This window comes from Botryllus schlosseri, chromosome 13 (assembly GCF_051294905.1).
Source record: "Botryllus schlosseri isolate E-star chromosome 13, Bs_hap1, whole genome shotgun sequence".
In the NCBI taxonomy this organism is placed as follows: domain Eukaryota; kingdom Metazoa; phylum Chordata; class Ascidiacea; order Stolidobranchia; family Styelidae; genus Botryllus; species Botryllus schlosseri.
In genome coordinates this window covers 21,755,613-21,779,874 of record NC_137248.1, presented here as the reverse complement: position 1 = coordinate 21,779,874, position 24,262 = coordinate 21,755,613, and the positions used below count along the sequence as shown (strand labels likewise).

At 39.5% G+C, this 24,262-nt stretch overlaps 1 protein-coding gene across 1 annotated transcript in view; it reads left to right on the top strand.

Moving 5' to 3' along the window:
- The first annotated feature begins 555 nt into the window (after positions 1 to 555).
- Positions 556 to 24,262, top strand: part of LOC145453294 (uncharacterized) — a 51,915-nt gene continuing 28,208 nt past the window's right edge. The window contains exons 1-10 of the mRNA XM_080331277.1: positions 556 to 612; positions 677 to 722; positions 7,253 to 7,446; positions 7,885 to 7,975; positions 10,262 to 10,426; positions 12,699 to 12,890; positions 14,910 to 15,095; positions 20,415 to 20,537; positions 20,605 to 20,795; positions 21,259 to 21,433. Of these exons, the coding sequence (XP_080187403.1) occupies positions 562 to 612; positions 677 to 722; positions 7,253 to 7,446; positions 7,885 to 7,975; positions 10,262 to 10,426; positions 12,699 to 12,890; positions 14,910 to 15,095; positions 20,415 to 20,537; positions 20,605 to 20,795; positions 21,259 to 21,433 (1,414 nt within the window). The 5' untranslated portion in view covers positions 556 to 561. The remainder of the gene's footprint in view (positions 613 to 676; positions 723 to 7,252; positions 7,447 to 7,884; positions 7,976 to 10,261; positions 10,427 to 12,698; positions 12,891 to 14,909; positions 15,096 to 20,414; positions 20,538 to 20,604; positions 20,796 to 21,258; positions 21,434 to 24,262) is intronic.

Here is a 24,262-nt window from a genome sequence, read left to right as displayed (position 1 = left end):
CTCTTGAAAGTGTAATTAACTCTATATTCTTTACTCGGTTAATAATTATTACAATATAATACTTCAATCATCTTGCAAAATGATCTTGCAAAATGCAATGGCTTGAATCATGCCTCAAACCTTGAAAATCCGACATGACTTCGTGACTTGACTCGAATTAGAATCTAGAATGTGCAATGTGAATTTATTTATGACTCGAATGTAGTGACTTGTTCCCAACACGAATACGTATTGCGTATTTCAGTCAACCAATGTCTTAGATACGTTATATAATGTCCCGAACTGTATTCGGGATTGTCTAAAAACGTAAACTGATAGCCTACATAGCCTATATTTATAAACCGTCAATCGATCTACCAAATATTCCTGACGAGTCAAATGATCATTCAGCGGACTTACAATGAAACTATTCATTATCAACACATGATAATGATCAGCCAACGTGGTCCATAGAAAACCTCTTCATTGCTCTAGTGTAGGATACTAACATTTCGGAAGTCCGTATTAATAATGCAAAAGTTGCTCGTTATTAAATCGTAAGCTCGGTAACAATATGTTGATATGGAAGATGCTGGTTTTCATGAAATGAACAAGGCCATGTTTCTTGTGGTAGTAAGTATCGTACGGCGAAGTGAAGAGGTTTAGAAAATCACATCGAACATTCTTAACATGGCAGGTTTTCGTGGGGATCGTGGGATCGAGGATATGCTCCAGCACTGAATGTAAGTGGCGGCCAAAATTATTTTCTGACGCTTGAAATAAGCTAGAAGGTCCTCAAAGAATATTCACACCGTAATTTCCAAAGAATCAGCATATTTAATGCATATGTAAGCAAATAATCTTGAGATGCACTAATGTAACAAATCTGGTACGTGCCTGGTCTGGACATAGTTTGCGATGTGCACTAGAGAGCTTAGCCGTATAGTGTCATGTCAAATACACAATGTTCGGTTTATTAAATTTCTTCAGCATTTTATGTTGTTAATTATAGAGACTTTCGCGGGCAGCGGGTGGCAGCTACCCAACTCTACCATTGAATCAGCCCTCTTCCGATGCTCCTCCGAAATCTAGCTATATTGGCGCTAGATTTATAGATTTTTCATGTCGTTCAGTGACTGAAAATTTCGAACTAGTGATATTTATAAATCCTATATGGCCCTGTCAAATATTTAGTGACTTTCTTTCAACATTATACCGGAATCACAGTAGCTTTTATTATGTCCATATTTTTCAAATTTTTAGATCCATTCTTCCACTTTATAGAAAACCAAATTATTGAAAAAAATTCATATGGCCATGTTTATGTTTGTCATCCTGTATCAAAGTTATCTGGGGTTACGATATGGCCGAAGGAAAATGAAAACTTAGCATAAGGTTACTTCTCTCAAAATGTGAAAATGGACATGAGTAGAGTTGTGTTTAAAACAAAAATCAATTCAAAACCCACATGTTTAAAATATGGCCCTTGTTTAAAACATGTTTTATTAAGTATTTTCAATTGTCAATGTCAATCCACTATGACGTCGTAAATGAAAATTCATGACGTCATTGCCTAGGACAGTGGTTCTTAAACTTTTTAGACCGCGACCCAAATCTTACTTTTAGTGGTATCTCGCGACCCAAGCAACACACACCAACCAATTATATCAATAACGAAGGGTTTGGCCACCCAGCGACGGTCAATTATCGCCACCGAACTTTTTGGCACCGCACTTTGCCCAGCCGTATGTTGGCCCAACGTCATATATTCATGTATCCAAGCGTGGGCGAGTTTTGGCCTCATGAACCGGCAACCGCTCGTTGTACAACTCTACACTAGAGCGTCCAAGGTCTCCGACGGTGTTTTCCAGAGAAACCAATGTTGAAAAAATCTTATCATGAATTCAAACCAATTTGTTTAATACAAAGGTCGGCACATTTTCATGATCAAGTCATGTTGTGGTGGCGACTTCTCCGCGTGTCTCGCTTATTGGCCGCGGTACCAAACTCAGTGACCTCTGATATGCTCAAACCAACTACAGTAAATCGCGCGAAAAGCGAAGATATTTTTGTTGTTGCAATGACCTCAAATAATATTACATACATATTAAAAGACCGCTCTGGCACCTTCGCGACCCAAAATTATACCCTTCGCGACCTATGTTTGGGTCGCGACCCATACTTTGAGAACCACTGGCCTAGGAAATGCAAAAAATAATAAAAAACATGTTTACCTATTAGGCTTTGTTTTTGCTTTGTGTGACGATCGAGTGAATAAACTGAGAATCTAGTGGAGATCTTTCCTCACATCGAATGTAGTATTGCACCCAGTTATAAACATTAACATAAATGTATTCTAAACAAAGCAACCTATATTATAGAATGTGTTGATGTGAGGTTGCGGATCAAAGCACTCAACACTATCATCATTTATGATACGATGAAAAATTATTCTAACGATTTAATTGTGTATCTCTCCAATACAAGTATAGTTAGTTGATCATTTTGGCCAAAAAGCTTCAAAGCATCTTTAATGTACTAATGGCTCTCTCTCTCTCTCTCTCTCTCTATCAAAAGTGGTTCAGTCCCTCTTCGATTCGACACGCTGTTCGCTGCAGGATAGAATACCTAGTTGGAAACTTTCGTTCAAATAAATAACCCGAGCTAGCGCAATGGGAGTGATTTAACGCGGTATATATTTCCCGCAGAACGCAACGAAAAATTTCGAGATTTGACATATTTTGTCGAATGTTAATTTGCAATAAGAAGGGATATAGAGATCCAGGACCGAAACAGTAGTTCATCAGCTCCCCGAAATCGGTTCGCATGGGACCCCCGTGAAGTGATAAACCAAACTTACGGGGGGCATCGCCCCCCAGACCTCCCATCACCAGATACATTTTTACTGATATTTTTAGGCGAGATTTGTTGTAGGCTACTGCATAGTGAGGGAGGCAGCTCATGTTTCATGATCGAATCGGCCAATATGATCGTAAATTGCATATATATTTCTATCAATTTTTTATCCTCTCTCTGCTCTCGTAATCACATTTATTGGTAGAGGTGAGTCAGTAAATGTAGGGCCGTAAATATAATGAATCATATTCTGGCGGACCTGTTGGTATATTGCCTACATTGCATTATGTTATCTCGTGACCTCCTGTCTGCTATGTCAAAAGATATTGAAATCGCTCAAACGTACTAAACTAAAAGACATACACGATTTCAGATCGGTATTTCTGCACTTACGGGATGGCATTTGTCTTGTGGGGCTCAGATTGCCAGGACAGAAACATTCGGCGCTGGCCATGTTCACGCGCGTATGGAGAATGAAACATATATCATGTACATAGAACTATTATTCTACAATAAAATCATATGTCCCTACTACACCATCTACCGCGACGCCATTTTTGTTCTGCGCCCAAATACCGCGCCCCTGAGCACAGCGCCCCCATATCACCCCTCGAGCGTCTCCACGCCCTTCAAACTACAAATCAACCCATGGGTGCGCTGGAGCCAAGATTAAAAACCACTGGTCTAGACCTGTCTAGACTAGCCTACCTGCAAGTAATAAGAATATTTTCATTGTTACAATTGGAATTTGACGTAGTAGACGGAACTAGGGTTGCATATAAAACAAAAAAGCAATTTAAAACAAACTCGTTAAAAGCAAGGCCCTTGTCAAAAACATGTTTTTTATTGTTCTTTAGCAATGTCGTCACGAATATTTCATTGAGACGTCACAGTGGATTGACGTTGACAATTGAAAATGTAGGGTAAATATGGCTCCTTCGACGAAAAGGGCTTCCAATCACCGTCAAAAACAGACCAAGAATATCTTAACCAGGACTACCCACATCGTTATGCAGCATTTTTATGGTCGGCGGTCATAATCATCAAAACATCCATTTCGTACCCATGATCTATTTCTACGTGAAAAAACTGTCGAATCGACGACGATTTCGAGGGTTTCAGCCACCTCACATCGTATACATCGACTAATTGTGGGTGCAAATCGTCTGTAGGCTCATACTAGCCTACATGTTTTTCGGACGTTTACACAATGGCATAATTAGACAACGTTTGAAAAAAGGGTATATGTTTAAAACAATGTTTAAAATATATTTTAAACAAAGTGTTTTAAAACACCGTTTGTTTTAAATGCAACCCTAGACGGAACATCAGAGCGCGATAGCGTAGTATCTTGAAGCGATAAACTGGAAATTATCAGTAGTATTTCGATTTTTAAGTGGCATTGTGCCATTATCGATCGTGTGCAAAAATTCTGTTTAGATTAAAATAGCCTACTCTAATAATACCAAGATTTTCATTCGTCTTTCCACGGACCCTTTATAATCAAAAACCAATAATCGTTGAGTTATATTTTCATCTGGACAAGACAAACACAATGCAAAATCAGTGTTGGGATGACTCGAGTCAACTTTTTCGCATGACTTGACTTGACTCGAGTCACTTTGCAAAAATGACTTGACTTGACTTGACTCGGCACTTCAGAAATGTGGATTGACTCGTGACTCGGAGCAAAAGTCACGAGTCAATTTCAAGTCATCTAGTAAACGGTGACGATTAACTCGCTGCATCTTTTTGATGTTCGGATTGTTCGCGATACGGCGGTGTGACTTGAGAGAGCATTCATAGTCATTCACTGATTGTACTTTTCACTGATCATCCATTGCTACATCACAAAAATCGAAACGAAAACGTAATGATCACAGCTTTCGTTTCTACTAGCTGTAGAATAATCTAATAACTATGTATCGCAGTTTGTTAGACAGCTCAGTACTTACATCGCGAAGTGCCCAGCTTAGCCAACCCTCTAGTATGATTTGAATATAGATTACTAACCTACGGATAGATACGCAGGTCTCGTCGTTACGCTCCGGTAGGCAGTTACACTTACTGCTGAGCAATCAAAAAGCAGCGACAGTAGCTCTCGATTAAGACCAGTTTCATTAAATTTCACCCCTCGGGTCGCAAGTTATAACACCACCAATTATGCTGCTTTTAGATTGCTCAGCACTAAGTGTAACTGCTTGCCGGAGCGTAACGACGAGACCTGCGTATCTAACTATCTATCCGTAGGTTAGTAATCTATAATTTGAATCGAATGAACATAGTTTATGCGTTTATAATCTCACGGATGTGTTGATGGGTAGTGCATTGAACCATATCAATATGTTTCAACTTCTCGGCGCTTCGTATTCGATCCTCTATTTTGGCTCACGTATTTTATTAACAGCTCTAAGCGTGCGTGAGCGATACAACGATTTTTTGCACGTATATTTAACTTGATACTCGTTCTTTGATTCAAGATATATCACCAATCAATCTATCATTCACACAGCTAGCAAAATGTAATGACTTTGAATCATCACTCATACTTCGAAAATTCTATTTGACTTGAATTGTGACTTGACTCGTGACTTGACTTGACTTGACTCGACTCGACTTGACTCGAGTCACCTCCAAAAAACGAGTGACTTGACTTCACTCGAGTCACCTTCGAAAACCAATTGACTTGACTTGACTCGAGTCAAAATGTGCAATGACTCGAGATGACTCGTGACTCGAAGGTAGTGACTTGATCCCCACACTAGCACAATGCGATAAGACACAATGCGATGCAATGAACAGAACAGATAGGAGGATGCCGAAATACGCGCAGTTGCGTTCTTTTTGACCGACATCCACATCGGCCTAGAGTACCTGATGACACAGTATTTTTTTATGTTGATTTTTTGAAGCAGCGGCCCTTTCTAGTTCTTTCAATTTCTTGTGAGTGCTTTCGTTCGTCGGGTCTTTTCCTGGCTTTTTTTGCCGTCGTCACGCTTGCTTGCTCAGAGTTAATTACTGCTCTCAAATCTGAACGCAACATAATTGCTGATCCATACCTGACTAGTGACTACCCCAGCGCTGAAATTAAATAAAGTTGATCTTATTAGAAAGCTACTGTCGCATTGACTCCGAAAATAGACAGTATAGTATAGACTGAACCGGGTAAAGACGGAAATCACGGTTGAGTGAGTTTGTACCACTTCGTTATTGCCATTGCGACCGCGACGCTACTTTGCTACTTCTGAGGGCCATTCGGTCAGGAATCAGAGGCATGATACAGTACTCAAGTAGGATCAGACTTGGACAACTAGATAATTCTAGTTGTCTAATTTCACTAAATTAGAGCGAAATGCCAGTAATCTAATTCTAATCTAATTCGGAAAAGCTGAAAATTTTCTAGTTGTCCAAGTCTGAGTAGGATATCGCACAGGTATAGCAGGTCCTCCTTTGGAGTGCATCTGGCTGTCTTCAGATCTGTCTCACATCCAGGTATCATGTCTAAGACTGGTGTGGGTTCAAGTCCGTTCGACGCTCAGGTATGAAGTATGGCGTATGTTCTCACTTAACACAACAATAGCCAGCAGGTTCTTGTGCTCGTACTGCCATGTTGTTGTGTTATAGCCTCAATATTTCTCAAGACATGCGTGTCATCGCAAGTCGTATGTATGAATTGAGTGTGTATGTCTTGAACTCCAGCGAGACCCATCTTGACATGCTCCGGCAACGCCTTGGTTTGCGGCAACACCGTTCAAGAAGACAAGAGCCACCACCACCTAATTTGCTATCCTAATCAAAGTAATACTTACAGCAGGCCCTACGTAGTACGTACATCTTGTTGGCCTATGCTTGTTTGTGCCTTCAAGTTCGATTCCCTGTAACCTGCTAGTCCCTGCTTCAGGTTCAAAATAAGCAGAGATCAATAGAAAACTGATGTTATATTCGCAACCAGAAAGTTTAAAAACCACAGAACACAGTTCTAGAAGCTTTGCTAGCAATTTTTTTGTGATTTTGTTGACCAGTGTTCTTTATATAGATATTCACTTTTGATTCCGAAGTAAAGAAGTCATTGAATTTTTTGGAGCTGTTAACACAGGAACTGATGCATAAAATTGGCAATTTCTAGCTGCGTCATGTGCCTGTATTCTATGTTATGTTTATAGCACCAAATCTTTTCAGTAGCCTTGTAGAGTAGACTTGTTAATCACACATCCAGACTTGATTGGACCTATGCAATGATATTGAAATAGGTACTAACGGTTGGGTTGTCATGGCAGCTCAGACCAATGATATATATATAGTGTACATCACTTTATATATATCATTGGTTCATACCGATAATTAATTAGATTTCTAAAAGATGAGACAAATAACGTAATGGTGTAATCGTTGTCTTCAATCTATATTTTTCTTCCAGCTTATATTGTGTATGGTGATTATCCGAAAGGAGACTTCAATCATGATATCAGGGGCTTGTACGTCCCATCTGCCTTACCTTCAAACCTGTACTGGTACGAATATATCGGTAGCGCACAGCCAAAACTAACAGTTTATGAAAGCAACCACCAGTACATCTTCCACACAGGCAATCCTGATGACGGCTTGGTCTATGTAAGTCTGAATATTTAGCAGACTTGTACAAACTACTGGATTTTTAAAATGCTTAACTAGTTCTAGGACTACTCGCTCTTCAAAAATGGAAAGTAGAACTACTCACTTTTCAAAATTAGCAGCTACAACTGGAACTAAAAACCTTTGAAAACCGGCATCTAACTAATAAAAACATTCAATCTGCAGCAAGTCATTAATATTTATTTCATCGGTATCGGATCAGTTTTCCAGATGTGTATCAGTACAAGTTTTAAATTATAGGGGTTTCAACGACCAAAACTCACCCCCTGGTTCCGCCACTGTTAGTAATGAGGAGTTGGAGCTAGCAATTGCTGCAAAAATCCAGTAGTTAGGTGACTGTGAATTGACTATATTGGTAGTTTGTACAAGTCTGATATTTACGATATAATCACTGTTCTTAACGTATTTCGCATTAAGATGTACCAATCGACTGGAATATGGGAATTCAAGCAGACAAATGGAAGCTTTGTAGAGGAATCTGGTGACGGTATCTTCATTAGCTTTGAAAGTAATATCATTATGTCAATTTGAAGTATTACTTGAGCAATGAGGAAAGATTTATTTTTGATTTTGAATATTTCATTGAATAAGGGTTACCACACGTCCGCTTTTTCAAGAAATCGAAAATTTTCACAGAGGATGCCCAAATGTCCTCCTTTTTGTTAACTCGTCCTCATTTATAGCCTTGATCCCCTGCCGATTGTACATGGACAAGTACAAAATACCATAAATGACGGTATATCTGGATTTCGTTGGCAGGGACGACAAAAATTTCTAATTTTTAAATTACTTGTTCTCTCATCTGCTATCATGAACTGTGTAACTTGTAATAAGTGCCCTCTTATTCGAATCTGAAAATATGGTAGCGCTAAGTGGATGCAGTTTTCTAGTGCAGTGATTCTCAACCTTTTTGACATGACTGGTAAAGCTTCAAAACAAATTTTGCACACCCATAAACCTTCATATATCAAAATTAACCCTAAACTTAATTACCTTGCAACAAATGTATGCTACTCAAATGTAACATTGGAAACTGGATTTAATGCTGATATTTGGATATTAGGTATTTATATGTGGTTCTGTTGGAATTGCTGCAAGGCGAAGTCAGCTGTTGAAGACCACTGACTTGATGGCGATTATCCGGTATCTTTTAAAGAAATGTGATTTTCCAGTTCGCTATAGCCTCTATGATACTGTCAAGTGTCGCTTAAAATTGCACTGTCAGAATGTAACAAAGCTTGGTAAAAAGTCTCCTTAGCCTGCACAGTGCACATATAACCTGTTTGAAATGAGTTCTAGACTACTTTTAAACACTCAGACCTTTCTGACGTACACCCAAATGATACCGTGAACTGTCTATTACAACACCATTAACAAAATATGATCCAAATTTCTGAATCATTTGATGACTTATTTCACTAGTCAATGTACAAGCATCCAACCTCTTGCATTTTGCACTTAAAAAATGTAAATCTAAAATAATAATTGGCGGGCCGACACGAAACGTGTCACGGTTGAGAACTTCTGTTCTAGAGCTGATCCCAAAATTCAATATTTCAAAAGATTTTGTGGAATTAACTTGAATTCAACCATTCTTTTGACAATTTCCCAACGGATCATCGTCATCGGCATCATATTATCAAAATTTTCATCAAATCAAAATACCACTAGATTGCTATATATCGAAAAGAAGGGTGGCATAACGACTTGGAGTAGTCTTTTAATATTCACAAACCTGCACCTTTACCTAGAGAATAGAATGTTACATATTTTTCCTTGATGTTTTCGCGACATGTACACTAGGGCTGTTCAAAAATAACTTTTTTTTTCCGATTCAAGCCGGTCACCTCTTAAATCGTCAGGTTGCAGTAGAAAACCTTGCTCACCAAATTTCACTCGATTCCAACCAGTAAAGGCCTCCGCAGATCCAATTAAAAATTTTAATTTATTATGTAAAATTAAAAAAAAATGTCCAAATTTTTCTGCCAACCCCATGAAATTGTTGAGCTGTCTTCAAAGACGTTGCAAAACAAATTTGAGTCAATTCCGACCAGTAGAAGCGGAGTTATGTGAGTTTTTCGGTGATATTTCTCGGATTATCCTTGATTGGTGGATAATCCGCGATTTATCAACGAAAAACTCACATTACTCCGCTTCTACTGGTCGGAATTGACTCAAATTTGTGTTGCAACGTCTTTGAAGACAGCTCAACAATTTCATGGGGTTGGCAAAAAAATTTGGACATTTTTTTTTTAAATTTTCCATAATAAATTAAAAATTTTAATTGGATCTGCGGAGGCCTTTACTGGTTGGAATCGAGTGAAATTTGGTGAGCGAGGATTTCTACTGCAACCTGACGATTTAAGAGGTGACCGGCTTGAATCGGGAAAAAAAAGTTATTTTTGAACAGCCCTAATGTACACCGACTCATGATATACATACACACAATCTATACACATACAATCTATACACATACATGCCATGAGTACATGAAGTGCTTATCCCGCTGTACAAGGAACGTGCAGAACTAGCTTTATAAGGCTTTCTAAGTCTTTCACCACCCATCCATGCTAACCCGGTAACACTGAGCTGAGGTCTTTGGTCTGACCCGCCAGGGGATTGAACCCATAACTTACCGATCAAGAAGCCCGACGCTCCACCATTACGCTATCTTGTAGGGATGCACACTGGCATGTGTTGGTAAGCGAGGTCGATGTCAGATTGTGGTCTGCTAATCTTGAGGACCGACTAGTATTCATTCTCTGGAAATTATTCGTATTTTGCCGATTCAAAGGCTATGCTCCTGTTGCGATGTTCGATGCCCAGTATCACAAGCCTGCAATCTCTCTCAATGTGGATAATGCAAGGAAATATTGTGCTGCGCTGAATGGATATTTGCCTGTGACGAATTTTGATCAGTTGAAAGACAAAAACCTGGTTGATGAAAATCCATGGTCAGGTACGGAATATTCTTGGATGTATCTAAAGGACCTAATCTCCTGATACTCCTTCCAAGTCAAATCTCTTGTGAAAATCAATTTATGGTCATGGTGTGAAACATAGCTTGCTCTTGACTAGGGCAGGTGCCTGACTTATTCATTTCTGAATCGAGTGTTTAAGTATCACTCCTTATGAGGTTACAACAGTATGAACTGATTACAAAGTGTTCCACCATACCGATTTCACTGCAGAAATAGTGAGACATGACATGATGACAGTAGTTTGACTTCATAGTTAGCCTACGACAGAGGCTCTATAGACCTTTTTGACCTCGCTGACCAGTAAAACTTCAGAATTAATGCTGTGGACCGGTGAACCACAAATTTAATTCAATTTAGTAACAACAAAATTATCCAAATCATAGCAGTATTGAAAACTTCATTTAATGCTGCCTTTTTATACTACATATTTATAAGTAGTTTCATAGAAGATTTTGCAAGGCGAAGCTCATGAAGTCCTGTTACAGACCACTGACAGTATTGTGATTGTTCGGTATCCTTTCAAGGAAATGCGTCTTCGCATTCACGTATAACTTGTCCATAAGGAGTTGGATGCTACTCCTAAAAATTTTTGTGCTACACTTGCACCATTGTTAGAAAGGCATACGTCCAAAGTAAACCGTGAATTTTCTGTCACGAAATCCAGCAGAATAGTATGTTCCACCGTAAGTCAATTCATAATCTGATGTGTTATTACTGTAATTAATGGGCTACCATCCAAATTCTAGCATTTTGGAATTGAGATATGAAATTCTTATATATTTAGCGGACCGGTAGGAAAATTGCCACGGAACGGAGGTTGAGAACCACTGGCCTATATCATTTCCACTAGTGAGTGTAGCTGACTAGCTGTTTACTCCATCTTTCATATGCTGTGATTTGGTTCTGCCTGAGCTAACGTGTGTTACCGAGTCTGTGCTATAGTTTGATAGATTCCTTTAATTTTGACCCGAATAGTAAGAGCTAAATTATGTTCCGAAGTAACGTATACTAGAAAGTAATTACCGACCGTGGCGTGCCAGTACCTTATGGAAGATGAGCGCCACTACCACTTTTTACAATACTAAAAATGTTAATATGCTGTGATACCACCAATCGAGGTTTACAGCCTTCTACAGTGGTAAATAGTATCAAAATTATGATTCTTATTGATAAATTAATTCTTCGTTGCAAGGAGCGTATAAAAACATATATTCCTAATCATGTGAATTAGGGTCGGCCTGATATTTGTTTTCGATTCAAGTAGCTGAATCAGTGTCACCTGTCCTTCTATTGACTGAATTTTTTGTAACTGTAGGGCAGTATTGCCATTTTAACAAAGGAATTGGCTTAGTAGTAGCTGTCGCCTTATTGAAAATCGTTGCTTCAGATGATGACACGCACAGTGCTGACATTTCAATGTTTTTATATTTATAATATAGACCAGATATTGGTTGATAAATCAATGTTGTAGAGCTCTGAATGTAAACCAGTGTTGCCAACAAAAATGTAGTGAGTTTTTGATGTAAAAATGAGCAAAACAATCATTTTCAAGTGATGTAGAACACGCAAAATTTAGTTGCCGAACAACTAGAAAGCATGTGTCGTCGTCGTCGCTTTAATCATGATACTTGTGATCTTTTGTGTAAAGTTATTGCTGGCTCAGAGTCATCACTAATAACAGCAGTCAGGAGGTGAATTTTAGAGATCGAGACCATCCCATTTCGAACTCGAACCTCGTCCTTTTGAAATGGCTCCAATATTTTTCTATACATCTAGCTAGTTGTGAATTAGTTATAGTTCCAGTTGCGAATCTTGAAAATCCAGCAGTTTGTACAAGTCTGAATACCGTCGGGCACGGAGCTTCACCTAACCCACAATGAAAAATTTCAATATTATATGATTTATATCCATTCTGTTCAATGACCAAGTGAGTAACTGTCATTCAGTGCGACTTAGGATCTACGCTCCCGTTAGTAGACTTGCCAATTTAATGCAAATTCTTATTATTTTCGAGGATGCTTTGAATATTCTTGCATTATTTTGAATTGTTAATAATAATAGATAATTATACAAAATCACTCTATTAATGAAATTCATTATTGGAATCCCAAATCTGTTTTTTTTAAATGTGCATAAAAAGAGTTGCAACGTATCAGGAATGTGACGAGTATCCCACCTTGATTCACTTTTGTAGATGTCATCCAGTTCAACTGACAACACAGTGATTTTTATTTCACCATTTGCATCAAGGTCTAGAATACAAGGATGGTACCTGGCAATATTATGTGAATCAAGGGCAAAACAGTTGGATCAAGGCAACACCTTCAATGTTGGATATGATTACTCAATCTGGAGAAGGAAATTGTGCAAGGGTTAATTTGAATTCATTCAAATATTCTTCAAAATCATGTTGGCAGAAGCAGAACTTTGTGTGTAAAATCAGTAAGTTTCATTTCTTTTTCACGTTTAGTTCATTTTTGCATGTACTGTGGTGCTCACGTTTCAAGGTTTTCTCAAATTAGGTCAAGTAACAAGCATTATGACAGTATCAAACTAAACCATAAAAGGTTACTCAATTGTTTGATTCAAGCGCTTGTCTGTTTGAAATCATGTGTTAGAGCTTTCTTTTGCTTTAACACCTGATGAAGGAGTAGAGCTCTGGAAGCTCTTGTAACTAACAAAGTGATATTCATACAAGTGGCCGTTAAATAGGGTGTGAAAGCTACCAAGGTCTTACGTTTATATATATCGTCTGATATCGGCTCAACAAAGTATTCGAATTTGAAAGAAATATCAGCATTTGCCATTACAGCAATATATTTGTATCTATAACACTGGTCTACACGATTTTTGCGCCAGTACTTCTTTGCGTCAATTGTACCTAATTTGTGGGTGCTGAATACGAATCTGATGTTATTTTTGCTCTGCGACAACACGTTTTTGAGATAATACATCTGTTGAATATTTCTACTTTTTCGAGATACTCAAGTAGATTTAAGCTACTGGCAATGGTAATGTTTTACAACTACTTCAACATCTACCTGAACAGTATTCTGGATGAACTAATTACGTTTGCAATTTGGTTTTTGTAAAGTAGAAAGTAGTTCAGGGATAATATTGCACCACTATCATGAGTTAAATTGTCATAGGAAACACGTGAAATAGCTTTAGAATCACGGTCAGTAAATTTTTTTTTCGAAGATTCTACCCATGGGTGGTGTCATTATAATCATTTTGCGTTAGCTGCGACGATACATCTTGCGATTTGATATGTAGCGTCCTCCGACTGACTGTTGAAAGTATGCGACCACCCTCCCCCCAGACTAAATATATTTAGATATTATTAATGACTTTTAGTAATTCTCAGACCTTACATTTCATCTTCCGCTTGAAATAGTTTTCATGTGTCTTTGAAACTACTACTTCTACTTGTAACTTGTAATTAAGTTGAAATATGTAAGGCGGTATATGTGGTACTACCACTACCGATCACTTCGACCAACTCTAGTTTAGAAGAATTAGCATGATAAGTACAGGCGGAGATGAATGATGATAAATTCTTTCAAGTTATCATGATAAGCACTTTTCTTCTTTGGAAAAGCCGACATCCTGTTTCTTTTAATGTTTCCAAACAAACTTAAAGGGCCACACATTTGGGTCATGTACCGGAGTGAACAATTCTCTTCTGCATAATATACCAACAATGCAATGTTTATTGTTTGCAAACTTTTCCGTTTTACGAAAGAGCAGTGTGCTCTGACCCATTAAGTCTGCTGGACAGATGTATAAAGATAGATGACGAAGCGAACTAAATTAGGTACGGAACTGCTAATCACAATCTTAAAACGAAGACTGGCATATAAAGATGATAACTGCTACTGACTAAAATAGTGGCATCCACATAAATTTATGGGTCAAGAAGAGGTCATGATCGAAAGAAGATAGAGAACAACTGGATTTAAGTTCACCAAAAACTCAGTAATTCTGTTCTACAACAACCCATGTTTCATCATTAAAGATGATTTAAATTTTAACAATATTTGATCTGTTGTTGATGTATGCTTACCGTGATGTCACTAACGAAAGCCGGAATTTGATTAATTTATGAAAATGAGAAAAATTCATACGGAAAACATCTGACGTGATAGAGAAATTCTGACGACAGAATCGGATTCAGCAACCTTGAATTTTTGGCGCAATTTTTTTCGAAATTTGTAGACCAGTGTAATCGGCGACTGCTAGACTGGGAATATGGATCTATTTCTCTTGGCTTATAGCCAGAGGTGGTTATCGGGGTCGATCAATATGGGCCCAAATATCCGATATCGGCGGCGTTCTAGTTGTAGCACACCCAAGAACCTCCAGTGTTATCCAGCACAAAATTTTAACCAGCGCACACTAGCATTGTAGCTAAATTTTGCTCAGGTTTAAACTAGAACTATCGGTCATTTTTTCATTCAGACGAGCACACCTTATTTGAAAACACGACTATTCGTCTTCACGAAAAGCGCCGCGGGTTGTCGGAAATTCCTCTCGAGTGTGGTAAAGTTCGTCAAAGTTTCATGGCGAAATTTGGATCACTGAAAAAAGTTGAATTTGTTCTCGGATTGCTGAAATTCTACGATTATCGGGGATCATTTTACATGGGTAAATATCAATTTCTTGTTGGCCCACGTTTCAGTATAAGCTATGTGGATTGTGGATGCTTATAACGAATAGCCTTCTATATTAACACAGTACAAGACTGTATTTACACGTACATGGGTACCACTTAGTTGAAGCTTGAAGTTTTGAATGCTTTTTACAACTCAATCTTGCTGCTCAAAGATAGGTAAATTTCTACATCAACTAGCAGATCGATTAGCAATTTTTTCATGATTCCTAGTTATTTCTGACCTACCGCCTTTAGAATTACTTTTTGTATGATGTGGTAAACTCAACGGTGCTCTTGGTATGATGACATGACACCTGGAAAATTTTATAGATAAATGAAGTTGACTCTAATTCTAGCACTCATTGCCAAGCAAATTCCATGTCTAATGAGCAATTTTTTTTATGACTACCAGTGTGATTGAATTGCAATAAAACCGATTCGTCTTTTCTACATCTTGCATCCATTACCCTATCATATATATCGCTATATACGCTACACATGCCAATATCTATGAGATGTTGCCTTACTAGTGAAATGCTGCTTTGAGCAGGGTTGTAACCAAGTCATAAGTAGGGCAATTTTTTTTGACATGTCAAAAAAAGTCAAAATTAGGTCAAAATTGTAGCGTTAGGTCAAAATTTGTCAAAATTGTGTACAAAGTCAAGCATTTTTTGACCTCTGCATTTCGTTTGTATCGTAGATTTTGCGCTGTCGGTGAACTTATCATTTGATATTTTACAGCTTGTAGCCTACTTTATATGCCTACCGTTGTAAACGGACCATCGTCTGCTCATTGTGAATCATAAATGGTCAAATGAAACAAATAGTGACATGGTTTTATGGTCAACGTACAGCAATATCCTAGCTGAAGCAAGACTGCTTGGACATTGCATGGTTCTTATATCAAGAAGCGCAAGCTGAAAAATTGTAATATAGACAACATTGTCAGAATGAAGCAACACGGTTTGTCACCAGCAGTGTGCACACAACTTGAATGTTGTCAGCCAACAAATGTTGCTGTTGAACGTTCTTTCTCCGTTCTTGGCAAGCTACGTAGTAAGGACAGACACTTTCTACCCGAGAATGTAGGAAAGGATCTTTCGTTGTACTACAACAAATTTTTATTATTTCCACCAGAATACGTAATGTAACTACTGGAATACTTCATAGGTCCAGATTTCGTTAAAATACTAGTTTTTCATGTAAAAATCTGTCAGTAATTTTAGCCAAAAACGTTTTTTCAGGCCAATCTACTTTGTAAGGACAGACAGTTCCAACCAGAAATGAAGATAAGTAGTACAATTTTAACATTATACGCGAAAACACCTAATTTGCATACGTGAGGTCAAAATTTGGTCAAATTTCAGTTTTTTTAGGTAAAAAAAAGTCAAAATTTAGATTTTTTAGGTCAAAATCGTCCGTTTTTTAGGTCAAAAAAAAAATTGCCCTAGTCATAAGGTACCGAGTCACAAGTCAATCTCACTTTTATAGTTTTGACTCGAGTCAAGTTGAGTCATTTTAATTCACCACTGAGTCAAGTCCCAGTCCAAGTCAAGGAATAGAGTGTCGAGTCTGAGTCATTGTGTTTTGACTCGAGTCCGAGTCATTGTGTTGACTGTTTCGTTCCGAGTTAATGCCATGTGAAACTTTTTACAACTGTGCTTGGTGATATCGTATGCTTCGCATTCATAATATACTAATAAATAATTTTCCTCACTTTTAACAGTTTCTGGTAGCATTTCCAAGTACCAGTAGGCCTACTGATAGACGAAATAATTATATTGTGATAACTTTACTATTCTTCTTGGTAGATCCAATCTCAAGTAATATGACTCGGTCCGAGTCATGCGCAATGACTCTAGTACAAGTCGAGTCAATACACAAATTGATTCGATTCAAGTCATTTTTCATTTTTAAGAAAATGAATCGAGTCTCTAGAAAATCGCGACTCGAGTCCGACTCGAGTCAATACGATAGGCTGGGGTAAAAAATGGAAAATGTTGAATTTCAAAACGGACACTTGATATGTGGTGCAAAATATCAAAAAAATAATTTTTATAATAATTTCGGGCAGGTGCACCCTCTAGTGCTCGTGCAATTTAACCGTATGAGCCAAAAATAGCTAATTTCGCTATATATTGATGACCGCTTACGCTAGTAAGCTGATTTTGGGCTTAAAAGATGCGAAAGCAACAAGTTTCTATCTCACTTCGATAGGACTTTGTCTTGAAAATGAACAGAAAAAGTTACCAGCAAATTATTGATTTTTAGGCCGTTTTTAGGTAAAATTAGGCACTTAAGCAGTGGGTACTATGCCAAAGCTGAGCGCCTCCCTAACAGAGCGTGTCAGCCCTTCTTTCATGCTGGGCTGACGACTGGCGGTCTGGAGATCCCCAACCTCTGCCGCGAAGCAGACGTGTTGAGGCTCTCCCAGGCCGCCAAGATGGTCAATTCCACTGACCCCTCTGTGCGGGCGGTTGCGCGTGGAAGGTTGGCGCTGGTCGTACGGAGGACTTGCCGAGTCCCAGAGGCGTCGGAGACCCTGACAGTAGAGTTTTTAAACTGCGTGAGTCTAACAGGGCACGACTCCAGGGCGTACGGAGACGCCTACAAGCTTTGGACCTAGGTCCGACCCGTTGCTAGGCATCTCGGTGCTCGCTGGTTCGTGACCGAAGACGGGCTCTATCTATCGATGACTAACCTACGGATAGATGGGCAACACGAGAGTCACGGTCGAGTGATGCGACAACGGCAGATTTGTTGTCGCTTCATAGCATGAAACGGGAGCGTAATTGCTAATCCCATAGATGACGACCCGAGCGCTCAAATTAAATAAAGTTGATCTTATTTGAAAGCTACAGTCGCGCTGATTCTGATAATATACATTAAATTTTCATCAAGGCAATGGAACCACCGCGAAATAGCCTTCAAAATATGAAAATTGGCATTGTTCGAAAACAATTGCAACGGCGCAGCACAACGACCATAACAACGGTCCGTGCGTGGTTGCGATTGTTTAGAACAATGCCGATTTTCATATTTTGAAGGCTATTTCGGGGTGGTTCCATTGCCTTGATGAAAATTTAATGTATATTATCAGAATCAGCGCGACTGTAGCTTTCAAATAAGATCAACTTTATTTAATTTGAGCGCTCGGGTCGTCATCTATGGGATTAGCAATTACGCTCCCGTTTCATGCTATGAAGCGACAACAAATCTGCCGTTGTCGCATCACTCGACCGTGACTCTCGTGTTGCCCATCTATCCGTAGGTTAGTTATCTATACTCTATCAGTTGGCTCTAGGCGCCGATTGCTGTCAGGATTTGGGGCGGTTAACCAAATTCCTTCACCTGAAGGTGAACCAACGTTGGAAGACACGGTGGATGGAGCTTCCCGACCAGGGCAAAACTGTGGAGTGCCACAGCCGGTACGGGAGCTCCAATCGCTTCCTCCGGTCTTCCAACGTCCTGACGGTAGTCGAGCGTAGCTGGATGCTTGAGGCTCGACTGAATCTTCTACCACTCCGGTCGATCGGGGGTCGGTTTAGAAAACGTGTGGAGCCAAGTGTGGCCTGCTGCAAGTGCGGGCAGCATACTGAGACCCTGCCCCACGTACCGAACCACTGCCTGCCAGTGATGGATAGCATCACGAACAGGCACAATTCGGTACTTGGGGTGCTCCTGGACTGTATTCCAAGCTCTTCCTCTTTTTCCAGATGTGATGTGGACCGCGTTGGCAGGGAGCACGCCACATTGGCCAACAGGCGGCTGAGGCCCGACCTCATCCTAGCGGATCGACGCCGGGTCTTAGTCATCGATGTGGTGTGCCCCTTCGAGAATGGAGTAGCCAGTATGGACGCTGCCGTTGCGCTGAAACACGCAAAGTACAAGGACCTCTGTGAGTCTCTCCGCCTTGCCACGGCCAAGGAGTTGGAGATGCACACGTTCGCGGTCGGGTCCCTGGGGAGTTACCACCCCGGGAACCTGACCACCTTACGTGCGATGGGTGTTTCAGTCTTTGAGTCCAGACTGGTCTCCGAGCGAGCCGTGGTCGCTTCTCAGCGCGGCTCTCATCGTGTCTGGAAGGCTTGGTATAGTGTACCACGAGGGGACCACGAGAGGACTTGACCCCCCCTTCACGTTTCTTTATTTGTTGTATGTGTTTTTCCCGGTATTTAGCCTAATCCGCTAGCCATCACGGGGTTCGGCTGCTGGCAATTGGACACAGGATTGATTCACGGAACTCCTCCCCAGATTAACATAAAGGAACCCTAGTGTGGTTTGAATTTTGATTGTAATTTTCCGAGTAGTACCAAATGCTAAGGGGAGGAGTTCCCCCACTCTACGACTGAATATTAAATTTGAAATTTTATTCTCATCACCACAATTGTTATTATAGTGCCTGCAGTCGGACCTCGCCAGTTCGCCCCTATTTTTTCGTGCTGTTTGTCGGCCCTCACCACCATATATTGTGCATTTTTGGTGAGGGCCTTGTTTGTTAGTGTCCTCTGTCCCTGGGCGAACTGGCCATGTCTTCTCTGGCCCATGTTTATTTAATATCGCATTTTCATGTATGTGATTTCTCGCATTTATTTCATGTAATTTAAAATTTTTGTCCCCGTCACCGTAAATGGCCGGTATTGTTCCGAATTTATCATTTGTATAATTTCGAGGTGACCTAAGTCGCGAGTAAATTTATTCGTAATGCATATTTCATTTTTTATGATCTGATGCCGAATAAAATGTTACAAACAAAAAAAAAATTGATCTTTGACTGACAACTCCATATTGAAAGCACATAAATTGCAAATCTATATTGAAAACACAGAAACATCAAATCTATATTGAAAACAGATATATTTCGAAGATGGTTTCACTACCAGAGTGTTAGTCTGCACATACTTTAAAAATCTTGTATCGTATTAAAGGATTTCATCTGCTTTCGAGACTTCAGTTTTTTGTCTGATGAGACCATCTTTACGTTTAATCTCGACACATGGGGCAGATGCATCGGTAGCCAATTTACCGTCTCTTTCCACTGCCTGGTTGTGCCAAAGATGATTGAGCCTTAATGGTGATGACCTTAGATTTTCCAGCTCAAGATATGATGAGTTTTTGATTGCTGGTGGCTGTTCCATATCTTTTAGATTCAAGTTGAAAATTTGGTTTTGACAAAGTCACTTGAATGTGAAATTTCTGCAATCAAGCTTGTTCACTTCTAACCTATGATATATTATAACCATTTACTATTTTATAATACATTATTAAAATAAGTGGTTAAAATGCTTCTGGATGTTGTTTCCTTATTTCAGATGGCGATACACCGGTTAGTGGAAATGATTCTTGCCGAGCAATCAATTCTTCTGTCGTTTTTACAATTTCCTCCTGTTCACAATTGAAGTTTCAATTCATTTGTGAACTTCCACTGTCTTACGGTAGCCTATCTGATGTAGAACATTCAATATGAATTTCTTTTAGCACTTGTTCGTTTCTCTTGTACAGACTACACTTGGTTGAAAACATTGAGAAGTTTTTGGTATGGCTTCCAGAACAACATCGTGGCTTACTCCGATAGTCATTGCTATGATACTATGGGTGGTTCAAGTCTCAGCCAGCAAACTGACTGGGATTTTACGTGGATAGTTACAGAGTTGCTGTATGCTCTATCTACTTATCAAGAATGGAATGCGACGGTATGTGAACTAGGCTGTCATTTACAATAATTGTTTGATGGATCTTAATTAGTGTTCCATGAAACACTAGGGTTTCCAAATTGGTATTATGCTGTTGCGTTTCTACCGAAAAATACCTTCCAAGGTGAAGCGTCTTATTTGTGAACTGGCAGAAATCAAACTATACTGATTTGCAACAAATAATCATTATCATGTCTTTTATTTGTGTAAAATCATATTTTAATGATGTTGTTCTTTTAAAGCTCTATTGGTGTACGGTTCATTTTGTGGAAAAGTAATCTATACTACTGCATCGGATGTGTAGTTGAATGGGTATTGTGCTATATTTTTGATTTCATGATAGCCTAAATTGGGGGTTCCATCTATGAATTTGGATGCATGATGTGAAATGATCCATCCACTGACACCCCACTTTCGAGCAAACTTATGTTGTACTTGTGCTATGTTGTACTATGTTGTACAGTCTTATTGGATTGAAGTTATACCGGGAATGACACTTGAAGGCGGCATGATGATCGACAAATCATTATCCACTACTGACGCTGATGGGTGTGGCAGCGCGAAATTATACATTGACAGGGTTCCCTATCTTCAATGGATAGGTTGCTCTTCCTTGGCACGCTATATATGTCGAAAAGGTGAGACGCTCTCCTTGACTTATTGAGTATCTACACAAAGAATTAGGCTCCTAAAGATAGATTTCTAAGTACAAAAATATCATTTTGCGCTTTTGGCTGTGCTTTCTCCTGTATTCTGTAGACCAGTGGTTCTCAACCTTTTTCACCTCGCGGACCGGTGAACTATCAAAATTGAAATGAAGACAAATGTAAAGTGTGCTGCCGTTTTTTGCATACTTGGTGTTAAAGATTGACGTTTAGAGGGTTTTGAACTTAATTTTACCTATCTTTATGTGATTTTATGGTAGCGAGTCTGCTGACTCGCAGTGAAATTGCCTTGTCCAGATAAACGTGCTACCGCCGAGAGTCGTTTGCAGTCTTTCGCGCCGATGGCCGTGCGTTTAACCGACCACGCCAACTCGAATAATATTCTTCTCATCGACAATATCGAGAGAAGAAGCATTTGGGAGTCGCAACAAGCACCTTGTCGTGCTACCTTGCTCATTACCCACTGCCACCAGACGCAGGGTCCTCTGGCAACTACGAAGACAATTCGTGTCGCTAGAAAACACCTTACAGCAGCTATGCGGGTCATTCGCAAATCCGGGATGAAAAAGCACTTCGTCAGCCCACCCCAAAAAGTTGGTTTTGGGCTCCCACGGGGCAATAAGCCAAACTTACGGGGGCTTCGCCCCCAGACCCTACAGTTGAGTGGTTGGAACAAACCATTGTGTTCACCTGTACATTAATTCTACTCTGTGTAATCAGTGAGTTTATGTGGCTTAATCGCGCCAATAGCGAAAATTTTCGATCATTCATGGCTGATTCGGTTTTCTCGCTGCCGAATTTTGTCACACCTTTCGGAATCCCATGTTAGCCTAAACTTCCTTATGTGTTGATACGTTATGGCCTGGTATGGGCTGACGCCGATATCCCTATTTCTATAAATCATGCGTATTTCTCGGAGAAGGGCACCTAATAAACAAGACATTTAGCGACACTAAGTCGCAAAAAGTGCGAAAAGAAATTGGAAAAATGTTGAAAAAGTTAAAAAAAAAATACGCTATGATTTATGTTCATTTGCAAAACAATTTTGAACCCTTTTCAAGCTCGGCCCTTTCCAATTTGGTGGTTTGGGGTGCCCCAGGTACGGTCCTGCACAAAATAAATGAATCGAAAACGAATGATCGCGCAAACCGCGCTGTTTAGCGATTAGTCAGCTCGTATCCGTTCTGTACTTGTCGCTCACATGTCGTCAAATGACACGGTTTGAACTTTAAGTCAAATCGAACATGTTTCCAGTCCTAATGTTACCTCATGGAGTTCTGAATCAGTTTAAAATTTGATGTTGCATTTATTTTATCAATGGACCAGCCTTCAACATTGCATCTTGAAATTAAGGTATTAAATTGTAATATACCTTGCGGACCGGCAGGAATATCGTTGCGGACTGGCGGTTGAGAACCACTGACCTAGGCCTATAATGTCTGTTATAGTGAATAGATATTGAAATTGCCAAAGCGTACTAAACTAAGAGACGCACACGATTTCAAATTGGTATTTCTTCACTGGCAAATATTTTTTCTCTGTGGGATGGCATTTGTCACGTGGGGCACATATGACCAGGATAGCAAAATTCAGCATCAGCCATTTAGGCGCCTATATGGACAATTACTCCAACATATATTTCGATCAACAAAGGGCGGTCCTTTTCGGCCAAGTTTTTTCACTGCCGAATTTTCGCAACACTTTTCAGAGTCGCATGTCAGCCTAAGCTTCATTATGTGTTGGTGCGTAGTGACGCGGTAATGGCCGACGCTGAAATGCATATTTCTGTAAATGAGGCGTAATATTTGGGGGAAGGGTAACCAATATTAAATTTAGTACACTAAATCGTGCATACCGCGAAAGAAAATTTGAAAAGTTGATTAAATTTTCAAAAAAATACTCGTTAATTTAGGTTCACGAAATCACGAAATAACTTTGGCCCTCTTCAAGCTCCTTACAATCGGGGGCGGCAGCTTTACTAGGGCTACCGTGTTTCTGAATCGGAAAGGAGGACATTTTTTCAAAATGTTCCAACTTAGAATACCGGAGGTAAATCCGGAAAATATGGTAAATTTTTCCCACTTCACGGTCGGTTGACTAAAAAAAAATGAAAAAGGTTAACTTTCCGGCACAGCTCCCAAAATAGCCGCCAGGGCGTTACTTCAGTGCAAATTTACTGTATCTCGGTCGAACTTGGCACTACATTTAACCAAAATTATCAAAAAAGGTCACAAAATCTCAAAAAGGAGGATATTTAATAGTCCTCGGAGGACATTTTCAATAACCTGAAAAAGTAGGTCAAATTCTCCAGAAGGAGTACGTACGCAACCTTAAGCTATACGGTCCTGAATTGAAAACAATTTGATTGTGCAAACTGTGCGGATTATCGAGTCAGGTCGTACTTGTCGTTCGCATGTCGTCAAATGACACGGCTCAAAAACTTCAACTCAAATCGAACAAGGTTCTGAATCAGTTTAAAATTTGCTTTTTTTATTAATTTCATCACTGGACAAGCCTTCAACATATTGTATCATGAAATTATGGTTTAAAGTTGTAATATTCCTGGCGGACCGGTAAGAAAGTCGTCGCGGACCGGCGGTTGAGAACCACTGCTGTAGACTATGCTTGTGTTCTCACTGAGCACAATCGTGCGCTGAAGATTGGGTTTGGGTGGGTTCTTGCAGGTTGTTCAAATCTGTGGCTGATACTTATTCAACTCTTCTCTGGGTTCTTAATTCATTTAACCGACAATAGAAGTCATAGGGTTGTCACTGCCTTCATTTTCATAGTTCCTTTTGTTTT